The sequence below is a fragment of the Furipterus horrens genome, unplaced genomic scaffold, assembly GCF_987537825.1.
Source record: "Furipterus horrens unplaced genomic scaffold, mFurHor1.1.pri manual_scaffold_1, whole genome shotgun sequence".
Taxonomy (NCBI): Eukaryota; Metazoa; Chordata; class Mammalia; order Chiroptera; family Furipteridae; genus Furipterus; species Furipterus horrens.
Genome location: NW_028327171.1, coordinates 148,448,945 through 148,463,902, shown reverse-complemented (window position 1 = coordinate 148,463,902; position 14,958 = coordinate 148,448,945). Strand labels below are relative to the sequence as shown.

General features: G+C 33.1%; 1 protein-coding gene across 2 annotated transcripts in view; it reads right to left on the bottom strand.

Annotated features, from left to right (window-relative positions):
* RIF1 (replication timing regulatory factor 1) overlaps positions 1-14,958 on the bottom strand; it is a 64,495-nt gene that overhangs the window by 35,126 nt on the left and 14,411 nt on the right. For both annotated transcript variants that reach the window (XM_090279713.1, XM_090279721.1), the window contains exons 8-17: positions 11,753-11,891; positions 7,860-8,011; positions 6,583-6,700; positions 5,744-5,917; positions 5,044-5,154; positions 4,317-4,379; positions 3,991-4,091; positions 2,422-2,508; positions 1,766-1,839; positions 1,157-1,337 (exon numbers count right to left, since the gene is read on the bottom strand). In XM_090279713.1, the coding sequence (XP_090135839.1) occupies positions 1,157-1,337; positions 1,766-1,839; positions 2,422-2,508; positions 3,991-4,091; positions 4,317-4,379; positions 5,044-5,154; positions 5,744-5,917; positions 6,583-6,700; positions 7,860-8,011; positions 11,753-11,891 (1,200 nt within the window). The remainder of the gene's footprint in view (positions 1-1,156; positions 1,338-1,765; positions 1,840-2,421; positions 2,509-3,990; positions 4,092-4,316; positions 4,380-5,043; positions 5,155-5,743; positions 5,918-6,582; positions 6,701-7,859; positions 8,012-11,752; positions 11,892-14,958) is intronic.

Below are 14,958 nucleotides of genomic sequence, written 5' to 3'. Positions count from 1 at the left end.
GAATTGTGTCCCCCAACGTTGAGATGTTCTAGAGATGGTGAACTCCTAACACCTCATCCAGTAATTGGTGTACTTGTAAAAGGGAATTTTACACAGAGATGTAAGAATGCCACATGAAGATGAGGCTTGAGATCAGGGTAATGCACATACAAGCCAGGAAACACTGGGAGTGCCAGTGGCCAAGGGGAGTTGAGAGAGGCGTGAACAGGCTCTCCCTCAGAGACCCAGGGTAACAAACCTTGATTTTGAATTTATGGCCTCAGAGCTTTAAGAGAATAAATTCCTGTTGTTTTAAGCCACCAGTTTGTGACAATTTGTTATAGTAACCCTGGAAAATAATGCACTGTGTTTCAAGTCCTAAAAAAAGAATCCCGGGGATGACTCCAAAATCTTTTTACTATACACTGAAGGTAGCATTCAGCAAGGACTTAAAAGGCAGCCTGGCTATGCCTCAAACAGTAGGAAAATAAGACTGTAAACTTTTCTTCTTCTAGAAGACTGTTTAATGATGTGCTGGCTTGAGCAGTCAAAATAAAGGCTACTGCACTCACTATCACATAAGAAATTCTATGGAGTCATTACTTCATTTGAGAGTTATGGTGAAGTATTTCCCCAAGAACACTTCCATTTACATATTGAGAAAGCAGCTGACAAACCAGCAACAGGGACAGAACTTGAGCTCCACATCCTGCCAATACTGCCTCATATTTAAATATAAGGGTTAATCAACTCTCAACAGATTCCTGATTCAGGTCAACTATATGGCTTCACCAACATGGCTTGATCCTGGGAATCCTAATATAGTCTAGTCAAAATAACCATTATTCCTTATAATACAAATACTGAAAGAAAAAAAAACAAAGATACAAATAAGAAAATTTGTATGTATCATATGTGAGTTTTCTGGCTTTATAACCTCTATTGAAGAAAACAGGCCTGATTAGTCCCCCTTATACATTCTTGAACAGTAAGGCACAAACAATGAAAAGAAATCAACTAATCCAAAGAGTAGAAAATTAACCAATCCCACAGGAAAAACTATTTAATACCTTCCATTCAAATTCAAGCTTCTATTCATTTCCACATAACCTCTAACTAGAAGAAAAATCCTTACATTTTGGGGGAAACAGAAGTATGTAGCAGACTTATATCATACCTGATTAATCAATTCAGTTAATGGGGTGACTATAATACTCCACATTCTCCAGAGATGCTCCTTGTTTTCCAACTGCTTTGAATTTTGATCAATAACATTTAAAACAGAATCACTGAAAGCGAGTGGTGAAGTTGGTCCAGAAAGAACACAACCTACAAGTATTTCTAGATTAAGAAAAAACCTGAAGAAAAAATATTGAACCATTAATTAAGCTGTACTTTTTGCCAAAATACGTTTACACTGCAATAAAATTCTAAAACTAACTGACAAACAAGAAATGAATTCCAAATCTTAGCTTTGATTTTTTTCTAAAAAAAAATTTATGGTGTTAAGTCAAAAGAAGCCCATTCATCACATAACCACCTTTAAAGATGAACACAAAGAATATTTTTAGCCCTAACCCTGCTGCTCAATTGGTGAGAGCATTGTCCAAGGCTGCAGGTTCAACCCCTGGTCAGGGCACATGCAAGAATCAACCAATGAATGTGTAAGTAAGTGGAACAACAAATCAATGTTTCTCTTTCTCTCTCTTCCCCTTTCCTCTCTCTCTCTAAACTCCTTCCCACAAAAATAAAACTTAAAAACAAGAATATTTTCAGTGTGAATTACCTTTCATCTTCTACACCATATCCAAAGAGATTATTGTTGAAAATTAACTGAATTAAAAACAAAGCAGGAGTTCCCTAAGGAAAAATGGGAGATTGCAGTCAATCTTCTTGTTACATTCTTTTCTACAATCAATTATGTGAAAAATTTAACTTTTGACATTACTTAGGATATGACAAAAAAAGGTAACAAATGTAAGTAAACTACCCAAAGAATCAATTTCTTCATATTTTTACCATAGCTGTTCCATGTACACTGAGAAATGGTAAGAACTTCCACATGTAAAAAGAATGTTAACTTAAAACTTGCTGGACCAACAATACCTAGATTCTGCAGATATTAAGTACATTTCACAATTTAGCCCACGTCACTAAAAACTTCCAAATTTGTAACAGTAACCAGCACTATTATTATGTGCAAGCAAATAGTAAACTTCCATTCTGAAACCTTTTCTAATCCTAGAAAACAGTTCCATTAATAGTGTCATATTTAATTCTTTACATTGATTTATTATTTGGTCTATCATTTTTTTCCCTTGACATAATCAGCAAATCCAGTTCTCTCAAAATTTTACAATCTAAGTCTCACTATTTTAAGAAAATCACAAAACTTTAATTTTTGGCTAATTTTAATCGTACAATTATATTTAAGATACTTGCATTAAGAATGTCCATATTAGCAACCTGATATGCTGGTGAACCTAATACTTTCTGAGGAAGTCCTTTAATTGTAATTTCCATAAGGACCTAAGAAAGACAAAAGGGTTTTATTGTGTAAGTTATCAATAAAAAAGTTCTTTACATAGTAAAAAATCTAGTTGTATTAACTATATTTTTAACAATTTTTTATATTTTCATTAAATGTAGTCAGTTAAAAAATTTCAAATGCAGTAATGTTTATGTATTAATATGAATAACTTACATTAGTTTAAAAGTTCAAATAATATAAAAAACAATAAAGTCCTTAATTCCAGGGATGATTAATACAAGTTTAGAGTTTATTTTTCTAGACCATTTAAATTTTCATATATGTAATTATACCACGAAACATAATCTTCCTAGGTGTGACTGTCATTTTTTTATACCATTAGTGACATACTGTGACATACTATGAAATTGACCTTCATCTGACAGTGTTGTGCAATTTTCACATCAATATATGTAGACATATGCTTAGCTGCTATAGGAATGTGCATAATTTATGCAAACATTTTTCTCTTAATGGCTTGAGGCTATTTCTATCTTTCATTACAAAAAAATTGTTCAATGAATTATGTACTCACAAGCACCAGAAACAAATTTTTTTTTTAAGATTTTATTTACTTATTTTTAGAGAAGGAAGAAGAGAGAGAAAGAGGGGGAGAGATATATCTCTTTTTGGGATGATGCCCAACTAACCAAGCCACACTGGCCAGGGTCCAAAGCTATTTCTAAGAATTGCTAACTGGAAGTTGAATCTATGACACACCACTCATATGTGACAAAGCCTAGCAAACTGTTGCCCCAAAATATTACTTAACCAGACTATATATTTAAAGTCTTTTATATATATATATAACAAAAACTGTTATGTTGGTTAAAAACAAGCTTGACATATACGCATTTGAAGCAGATACTAATGAAAGTAATAAATAGCATTTGTTAACTCATTTATTTTGTTCTTGGCCCATAGTGCTCTGCATTTATCAACCCATTTAGTTAGAACACTGCATTCTCTTTACAAAGAGATAAGAGTAGATAAATTGCCCAACTTTACTCAGCTAATGGGCTGATTCAACCTGCTCAGTTCCAGAGTTCTTGCTCTACTGCCATAGTAGATACTGAAACAATACATAAAGGAAACAGATTCCAAATCTATGAAAGGGTATTGTTTGCTCCATCTGCAGATTATTTTGGGAGATTCACTCTTATAAAAAGTGTCTAATTAGCTACTTCCTTCTCTAGTATATAAAAGAATGTTTAATACCAACATCATTATATTGGTTAAAGAGAGTTCATTTAAAGTACAAAAGCTCCACAAGATTATTACCAGATTTTTTTTTTTTTTTTTTAATGTACAAAGTAACAACTACTGGAGTTTAGCAGTCTTGACATAAAATTTGTGTTCATTACAGGGCCACTCCGGATTAATACATGATAACATTTTCCCATATCCTGATCTGTAGAAGTAACTTCAATATAAGATTCAGTGTGGTTTTTAAATTCCAGAATGTAGGTAATTGTACTTACCAGTGTTTTTGATATAGGAAATGTTTCTGATTTCACTATGGTTTCCAAAGATTTTAATAAGAGGGTCAAAACCTCAGAACCTGGTCTCTCTCTTTTGTTACCTATCAACAAGCAAAAAGGAGGGATATAATTCTAAACATACAAGTATTTTTAGGAGTAAAGATATACATTTAAGAAACTATTAAAATGGTTTTTTATTAAGTCAACAAAGTGCTTTGTTAAAGTCTGAAAGTGATATTTCAAAATACTTTAAAATAAACTTATACAAAAGCCAAATAATTCACTCAGTGCTATAAAAATCATTTAATCGGTATTACGGTGCTTACCTGATTCAATGACTGACTTCACCAAGTTAACTAGCTCCTTCCAAATAGCACTGACAACTGTATCTGTCAAAATAAAATGTAAAGTACTTTAGAACAAAGATGACTACAATGGCACCCCCTTTCATGCTTAAACTAAAATAAATTGAGCAATACTTAATTAAGAATATGATTCTCCTTATAATATTCAACTTTGTAATCAGTTTCTAAAACACTAACTCATTTTTACTTAAAGCAAAAAATGTGTTTTTTTAAAGAACTGTAGCATATTAACAACAGGTCATATAACTACAATTAATTATTCTCTTTTTTTCCGTCATCTGTATTTTTTGTACTGAACATATTTAACTTTTGAGACAAGAAATAACAAAGATCAGGATATCTGAACATCACAAGAAAAAAATTTCCCAAGCCCATTAAATAGTAAACTATTTTATTTATGAAATTTCTTTTCCTCATTTGAAAGGCTTTCAAACACACAAGTTTAGGTGTAACAGAGCCTGGGTTTGTTAGAACCATGGCTCAACCACTTACTCTGTGACTCTGCCTAAGTTATTTACTTCTCAGAAAAATAAAATTACCTCATCTGCAAAACTGACTAACACAAAAGGTTACTGTGAGGATTAAATGAATTTACACTGCTCTTACAGCATAATCTAACCAATAGGTAACACTATACAAATATTAATTTTTTAACAAATAATCTTAAAAACGTCTCCTGAATATTTACCAGAAGCATCTTTTCCAACTGCAACAAAGCTATCATGAACAGCAGTGATAAGTGTGTTTGCATATTTGGAAAAAAAAGAAGAGTTGCTGATTAACGGATGTTCGAGTGGCTCTAGAAGAAGAAAAGAAACAATTATGTAACACCAAATTTTATTGAAATAAACTCAATATAAAATTTGAGGTGGTGTGACATGTTTTTATTTTTTAAACTTATACATATTTCGACAAATTTGCCCTAAATGCATACTATCGATAATTTTAGTTCTACATTCTAAATTATACACAAATAATTTTTGAAAATAACACTAGCCGAGTTTTAATGATTGGCAGACTCGTTACAAGCTTTTTAAAAAACACATGCTAAGCCCTAGCTGGTGTAGCTCAGTGGATTAAGCATCATCCTTGCAAACCACAATATCACCAGTTCAATTCCCAGTCAAGACACATGTCAGAGTGGGGGCCAAGTCCCAAGATGGGGTCACACCAGGAGCAACCAAGCAATGTTTCTCTCCTTCTCTTTCTCCCTTCCTTCCCCTCTCTCTAAAAATAAATACTTAAAAAAAAAAAAAAAACTCATGCTAAAAAAAGTTAAGAAAACTTCAAGCTCATTTCTAAAATCATTCCAGTACCAGTTAAATCACCCTAGTGCAATGTTCTAAACTGTTTTAATAAATAAAATTATTTTAAAAGTAAATAAATACCTAAGCTCAGTACAAGTTTGTTTTGCTTAGCAAAACTCAAAACTTCTGGACCCAAAAAAAAATGAAGTAACATTTCAAGTCCTAAAAGTTGAATAGAGGGAATTGTGGCCATTACACCAAAATTCGAACTCAAGTTCATCCGGGGAGTTACAGAGGCTCCATATGGGGAAGCACCTTTAAAACAAAGAAAGAAGTTATATAAGCTTAAATTATCTACCAAAATGAATATATTTTGTTTAGTCCCCTTAAATGAAATGTACCTTTAGATGTAAATAGTGTTTCTCAAATAAAAGTTGAAAGTTTCTGTTTAAAACCCACAACAATGTTCCAATTAAATAATCTTACTAGGTTTAAGAACATGATTAGTGTTACACACCATTTAAAGAGTATCATTCTCACCAGTATTTATCCAGACCATAATTATTAATATGCAGGCATTCCTTAACCTTAAATATAAAAATCTGCCTCAGAAAAGCTAATAGAAACTAAAAATAGCAAATAATTATCTTTCAATGGTGTACATGCTAAGCCTCATTTCTTATATCTGTTAAGATCTGTTGTTTTTAATAATATCTATAAGATTCTGTTTCTGAAACAAACACAAGTCTATAATGCACCTAACATAATGTGCTGAAAAAAAAAGTTGATCTTTCCAACTACAACAATGCAATTATAGCAGTGAACACTTAACACACAAGACAAACAATGAAGAATATGTAACGGACTTTGTGATAGGGAGGCCAAAATTATGAGGTGCTTCATTTTATGTAAAAGCACTGAACAAAACCTTCAGTTAAAACAATTTTTAAAAAAGGTATTGAAACAAGTATGTCTCTTACCTTTATGTTGAGGGGTCAAAGGATTTAAGCCTGGAGAAGTAGCTACACGAGATGAACTGCTTTGAGATGAAGCATTAGTATCAATGCTTATTGTGCTTTGAATCAGAGGCATGCAAACCTATTGGGGTAATAATGATTTTTAAAAAGATATCTGTAAACTGCTTAATTTTCATATTTTTAAAAGCCTTTCTTTAAGAAACAGTCTAAATTCTTTTAATATGTTGAATTTTATGGGCCGTTTCAATGTACAGGCTTGAAACTGAAATTTGGAAAAATGAGCATTTTTATGAAATTATTCACCAAAAATTTTTGCAAATAACAGCTACTTGTTTTTAATACAATTGGCAGAGACTCATTTTAAGCTTTTCAAAAACACATGCTACTAATATACTAAGACAACTTCGAGCTCATTTCTAAGATCATTCCATCCAGTCAAATTAGCCAGTGAATAAATTATGCCAATGAATGTGTGGGACAACTGGGTAAGATGAGCCTAAAAGAACCTTCCAAAGGCAGAATCTGGAAAAATTAGGATCCCAATTGCATAGAACTATCAATGTTCAATTTTTAATTAGTTCATCTTCTACCAAATTTAAAAGTCTTAATATATTAAATTTTTTTTAACTTGCTAAAAATTTCAATATTTAAAGTCTACCTTTCCAAGAATACACTCTCTGCTTATGTTATTTACAGACTATAAGACAAGGACTACAGATCCAAAAGTAAAATTTCCTCAAAAATCGAAGATGAGCAATAAAGAAATAAAAAGTTCAGACCTGTCCTTTTCAACTTCACTTTAAAAAATTCAGAAATGAAGGATAGGATTAATTACAAAAACAAAGAGGTATATATAAGATTAAGTCTCTGTCTAAATGTCAAAAGGATGTCAAAATTTAATGGAATTTATAAATCACTTGCATCAATATTGAAAAGCTATAATGGGATTTAACAACTGTTTATCACTATGTAGCCTAGAAAAAGGATACAAAAAATAAGAATCCAATTTTATTATCAACCCAGTATAGCACTTGATTTCTATTTCAATAATACTGAACATATATCATCAATTATATTCTAAGCCCCTTTTTAACACCTCCATAATGTCCCTAAAAAATAAAGAATATCCTTTGACAGAAAGGAAGTTGCTTGTGTTAAGAACAATAGATCTTATATATTATGGTCTTCTAACACATAGCAAAAATAACACTGAAAGATTAGAATTAAGAATACATTAATAAAACAACACAAAGTATTATAGTCAACACTTGTAATGTTACCTGTTCAAAATTAGCAGGAAGATGAGGTCCAAGTCTCATTAGTAAATACCACCAGACTTCTAGTTTTGTTAGCGCTAAAGCTTCTGTTCTCACGTGGATGGAACTCAAAGGCTGCATTAATAGCTTTAATCTTTTTGCACTACACAGTATCTCTTAAAAGAAAAAGAAATAAGCACCCAGGTTTAAAAAAATACGTATCAAGAGCTAAAGATTAAATCTTAAGAATGAGTATGCAATTGTCTCCTTTTACTATAAAAAGAGAAAAAAAATGTTTTTAACAGCAAGCTGTTTTTGTCCCATCCAAAAATTTCACCAGACAAACTCCAGTAAGCCTAGAAAACAACACTTAAGAAGGCAATAGCAAAACAGGAGCAAGTACTATTTATTAAATACTGTGTGCAAGGAATGATTTTGCAATCAAGGAACATTTGGCAACGTCTACAATATTTTTGGTTGTTACAACTCAAGAAGCAAGTAGGTCTGGAGAATGCTGCTGGCATCTAGTGAGTGGGCTGCATCCCGGGCTACTGCTGAACACACAAAGCAGTCCACCACACAAACTGTATAGCTCAATAAGCCAAGCATTGAAACTGTCCAAGTTGCTTTAGTATTTTCATTATCCCTATTTAACACATAAAAAATAAAGGCATATTTTTTACATTCTATCAAAAATGTTTTTTTTTTAAATTTTACTAGTAATTTATTTTATCAAGCATTATAACTTTTATTAACATTTTGGAAATCTAAAGATTTATTTAGATTCAGATGTACTCTACATTAACAACAACCAGATTAAAATTCAGTATAAATTCAGCAAAATAGCAGGGTACAAAGTCAATATTCAGAAATCGAAGGCATTTCTGTACACCAACAATAAAATATCAGATAGAAACTAAAAGAAAAATCCCATTTACCATAGCAACAAGAAAAATAAAGTACCTAGGAATAAACTTAACCAAAGAGGTAAAAGACCTGTACTCAGAAAACTACGTAACACTGAAGAAAGAAATTAAGAAAGGTACAAATAAATGGAAGCAAATACCATGTTCATGGATGGGAAGAATCAACAGCATTAAAATGTCCATACTACCCAAAGCAATTTATAGATTCAATGCAATCCCTATTAAAATACCAATGACATTTTTCACAGACCTAGAACAAATACTTCAAAAATTTACATGAAACCAAAAAAGGAGCCTGAATAGCCACAGTAATTTTGAGGAAGAACTCAGTAGGAAGAATCACAATACCTGATATTGAACTTTACTACAAGGTCACGGTAATCAAAACAGTTTGGTACTGGCATAAGAACAGACATATAGATCAAAGGAAGGGAATAGAGTCCAGAAATAAACCCAGGTCTGTATGGTCAACTAATATTTGGCAAAGGGGGAAGGAACATCAAATGGAGAAGAGCCTCTTCAACAAATGGTGTTGGGAGAACTGGACAGGGACATGCAAAAAAATGAAACTAGACCACCAACTTATACCATAACCAGAATAAACTCAAGATGGATCAAAGACTTAAATGTCAGCTGTGGCACCATAAAAGTCCTAGAGGAAAACATAGGCAGGAAAATTTCAGATATCACACGTAGCAACATTTTCACTGATATATCTAAGGCAAGGGAAATAAGGGAAAGAATAAACAAATGGGACTACATCAAACTAAAGAGTTTCTGCTCAGCAAAAGAAAACATCAGCAAGATGAAAAGGGAACCAACCATATGGAAAAACATATTTGCCAATGATACCTCAGACAAGGGATTGATCTTCAAAATATATAAAGAACTTATACGACTCAACACCAAGAAGACAGACACCCCATTTAAAAAATGGGCAAAGGACCTGAATAAACACTTCTCCAAAGAGGACATAGACATATGAAAGAATGCTCTACATCATTAGCCATCAGAGAGATGCAAATAAAAACCACAATGAGATACCACCTCACACCAGTCAGAATGACCATCATCAACAAATCAACAAACAATTTGCGCTGGTGAGGATGCGGAGAAATGGGAACCCTGGCGCATTGCTGGTGGGAATGCAGACTGGTGCAGCCACTATGGAAAACAGTTTGGAATTTCCTCAAAAAACTAAAAATGGAACTGCCTTTTGAACCAGCAATTCCATTGCTAGGATTATATCCGAAAAATCCTGAAACACCAATTCAAAAAAACCTATGCACCCCTATGTTCATAGCAGCACTATTTACAATAGCCAAGTGCTGGAAACAACCTAAGTGTCCATCTGTAGATGAGTGGATCAAAAAACTGTGGTACATTTGCACAATGGAGTTCTATGTAGCAGAAAGAAAGAAGGAACTCCTGCCATTTGCAACAACATGGATGGAACTAGAGAGAATTATGCTTAGTGAAATAAGCCAGGCAACAAAATACCTTATGCTATCACCTGTTACAGGAAACTAATGAATGACACAAACAAATGAGCAAAATTGAACCAGAGGTATGTAAACAAGGAATAAACTAACAGTAACATGGGGGGAGGCGGGAGGGAGAGAAGGGGGTAAGAAGGGGAAGGGTCTAGTCAACAATATGTATAAATGACCCATGGACATGCACAACTGGGTGGGGACTGACTGTGGGAGAAGGGGGGGAGCAGGGTGCAGGGAAGAAAAAAAAATAATGCAGTATTAAAATTAAATCCAAGTCTTTAAACAAAATATATCAGAAGTGTATAGTATGTAATATGTGAGTGTAACTGGATACAAAGAAAAGTTTGTGCTCAAGTAACTTATTAAAAAGACAAGAAATTAGAAATAAGTACAAAGCCATGTATTTGGTGAGATGACATTTCTCAGTATTTTCTTACAATTATTTTGCCATTTAGCTTTTAATTAACCTTGCCATAAGAAAATAAAGTCAGACCACTGTGAGAACAAATGCTCTAATCCTTTAACTACTTATGAGAGGAGCTCCACAATTGAACCCCTACAGCATGACTGCCAACTGCCATACAATAATCCATTCATTCTCTTTTAGTTATAAGACTGACTTTCACTCAAGACAGTGTCGGGTGCCCAGTTTTGACTTCTTTATCTAGTCTCCTGTTTAGCCATTCCACTCAGTGAGACTTAAGCGGCAGTGTATGCGGAATTTCTAGAATGCACATTATACATAGCTGGCTCAGCTGAGAAGTTCACTTCTGCTCTCTGCCTTCCCTACTTCCTACAGAGTGCAACTAAGGCACACAGAAGATAACAGAATAGAAAGTCAGGCATCTGATTCCTTAATGACTTCCTGGATCCATAATACCAGTCATAGACTGGACTTATGTTATCTTCTTTTTATTTTCAATAAAAGTAATTATGGTTAATGCAAATAATCACCTTATAAAACACATTAAGAGAGGAAGAAAAGGATTTAATGGTCTTTCGTAGGAAAAAAAAAAATACAGAACGAAGTTAGCATTATTTAGCAGATCTAGTAATAAATACACATTATCAATTATACCTAAGATTAAATTACCCATTAAGTATGTGCTGATACTGACCCACTTCTGGGATAAACATTCTTTCTCATATATATCAAACACCTTCACTGGATAATAGGAAGTTATGGTTAAGGTAAGTCAAAAGGAATAACTTACACATATTAATGTTAATCTATTATTAAGTCCATCAGTTAACTGATGTTTGTTCCATGACGATCATAATTGTTTCCTATCATCTATTGGCCATGTGATGTTTGGTAAATTACTTAATCTCTCCAAAATAGTAACAATATTTACTATCTCACGTCCAGTGTGATGATTAAATGAGATAGGTAAACTGGTCAACTAAATGTTGGCCTGTACTAAGCAAGCCACAAATGGCATTTGCCACTTTACTTTTTTAACATAAATATTCAAAATTTTAAACTACTACTTACCTGGATTTAAGGCAAAATTATCTATTAAACTCTTCCAAGCAATAAAAGCTATTTTTTTAATTATGGGTGCTCCACTACGAAATCCCAGTTCTTCCAGCTGTAATAGGGAATTAATGAAACTCCCACTTCGATGCAAGCTCTAAAAAGGAAAAATCATTAGTTATTTACCTGCCTAAAACAACATATAAGGCACTAGTATCATTCATTTATCTAATTCAATCAGTTTCAACTATGTAAAAGTCTTAAGAATTTAAATTTTAAATAGTACCAAATTCTGTATGTACATTCAAAATTCAAGATCACAAAATAATTAAGCTCCATGAAGCAGATAATACATAAAAGAAAGCATTTCTAAAATATTAGAGGAAATTAGGAAGGTAAGATAAATACCAAATTTTACCCACATAATACCAAAAAGGGATTATCTCTATGAAAAAAATAAAATCAATATTAAAGAAAAAATAAGAAATGTTAAGCCCTGAAACTAATAAAAAGTCTTTTCAAATACAGTAAAATAGTCAAGAAAAATGGTTAAGGGATAAATGGACAAAGGACAAATAAACATGCATCCTAACAGAAAATACATATAAAGATAAAATATTGCCCTGGCCAGAGTGGTTCTGTTGGTTGGGCATCGTCCCACAAAGCAGAGGGTGGCAGGTTCGATTCCCAGTCAGGACACATGCCGAGGCTGCAGGTTTGGTCCCTGGATGGGATGCCTATGAAAGGCAACCAATCAATGTTTTCTCACACATCAGTGTTTCTCTCTCCCTCTTTCTCCCTCCCTTTCCTAAAAACAATGAGCATGTCCTTGGATGAGGATAAAAAGGTAAGTCATAACTAGCTATAAAGTATATATAATCTGAACAGTGTATAACAATAACAGAAAAAAACTTGACTTAGAAAATCACAAGGAATTCACGAGAAAGCTCCCAAAGCTGATGAAATTAGTTCAACAATGTTTCTCAGAGTACAAGATCAACACCCAAAAATCAGTTCTATTTCTACACACATGCAACAATCTGAAAAGGAATTTAGGAAAGCAATACCATCTACAATGGCACCTAAAAGAATTAAATGCTTAAGAATGAATCTAATCAAGATGGCGAAAGATAGTACTGTACTCTAAAAGCTACAAAGCACTGCTGAAATTTAAAGAGACTTAAATAAGTAGAAAACCAAAATTTACTATATCATTAAAATATCAATACTACCCAAAGAATCTAGATTCAACTCAATCTCTATCAAAATTCCAACAGCCTTTTTCACAGGAAAATAATTTTAAAAATCCTCAAATTCAATATGTAATTGCAAAGAACCACAAAGAGCCAAAACAATTTGAAAAATAAGAGTTGGTGAACTCACATTTCCTTGACTCCTAAACTTACTACAAAACTATAGCAGTAAAAGCATATAGTAGTACTCTGGCCTGGTAGTTCAGTTGGTTAGAGAACCATCCCAATACACCAAGGTTGTGGGTTCGATCCCTGGTCAGGGTATACACAAAAAGCAACCAAAGAATACATAAATAAGTGGAATAACAAACCAATGTCTGTCTCTCGCTCTCTCTGTCCCTCTCAAATCATTAAAAAAATAAAAACATATGATAGTGACACAAGAACAAACAGAATGGAATAATGGCCCCCAAATAAACCCTTGCATATACTGTCAATTGATCTTTTACAGGTGTGCCTAGACCTTTCATAAGAAAAAGTCTATTTAACAAATAATGCTGGGAAAATTAAATAGCCACATGCAAAACTGAAGCTGGACCCTTGTCTTATATACAAAAATAAATTCAAAGTGGATCAAAGATCAAAACATACAAACTAAAAACTAAAGCTCCTAGAAGAAAACATAAGGAAAAAGATTAATGCACTGTATTTGGTAACAACTCCACAGATATGACAAAGAAAGCACAGGCAACAGTTATCTATTATCTAATTTATATGTACTTCATCAAATTTAACTTTTATGCACCAAAGGATACTATCAAGAAAGTGAAGACAACTTACAAAATGGGAAAAATATTTGCAAATCATGTCTGATTAAACATTAGTATCCAGAATAAAGAACTACAATTTACCAAAAACGAAACCACTCAATTTAAAAATGGACAAAGGCTGGGCATGTAAGGTACAGCAAAGGGAATATAATCAGTCACATTGTGGGTACTTGTAATATCAAGGATGGGGGTGTGTGGGATCACTTTGTAAAGAATATGGCTGTCTAACCACTATGCTGTACATCTGAAACTAATACAAAACTGAATGTGAAATAAACTGTAATTGAAAAATAAAATACTACTTTCACAGGAGAACCTAGATAAAATAAAAATTTAATAATAATATAATTTTTTTAAAAAATGAACAAAGGCTTTCCTGCCGTCTGAGTTGTGTGGAGTCATCTCTTGGATCTCTCAGATCCAAAAACTTAAGGCTTCTTTCCCAAGTAGTTGAGCTGGCATCACCATGCCACAAAACGAACATACTGAGCTACCATAAACACTATGAATATCACTGGGATTATTTTTGACCATCATGAGAAAAAGAGAAAGAAGAAAAGTTGAGAAGTTCATAAATGTTCAGAGGTCAAAAATGACTGGTCTGAAGGCTAAGCTCTAGTATAAATAGTTCCATATTAAGAAAATAAAAGACAAGATACATGAAGAGAAACCCCAAACAAAAAAAGGATGAAGAGAATCCACAGGAAACTATCTACCACCCTGCTGGACACAGAGGGACAGTCAAGTTTATTTTGAGTACTTTCAAATAAAAATCAGAAGAGAAAGAGGGAAGACCCTCTGCCCAAGGTTCATACCCATGGAGGAACAGAAATATTAAGTTACTGGAACAGGAAAGAGAAAGGAAAATGTATGAAAAAGGTTAGGTATTAAATTCTGCTGTTGAAAATGGCTGTTATGTAAAAACCACCTAAATATAAGCCAATGGACTTGTTTCAGTAAGGCTCATGTAATACTTAAGTGCAAATTCACCTTTTGCTTGTCAACAAATAGTGTGCAGAAAAATCTCTCATCCCCACTATATACTCCTTATGGTATTACTACCACAGGTACTGAGGTGAATGTGGGCAATTTGGGCCTTGTAACTCAAGGAAGCAAGGTTATTTGGGGAGAATATGCACCCCAAATAACAATCCTTAAAACGATGGATGCATAAATGCAGTTATACTGGCCTGACAGCTGT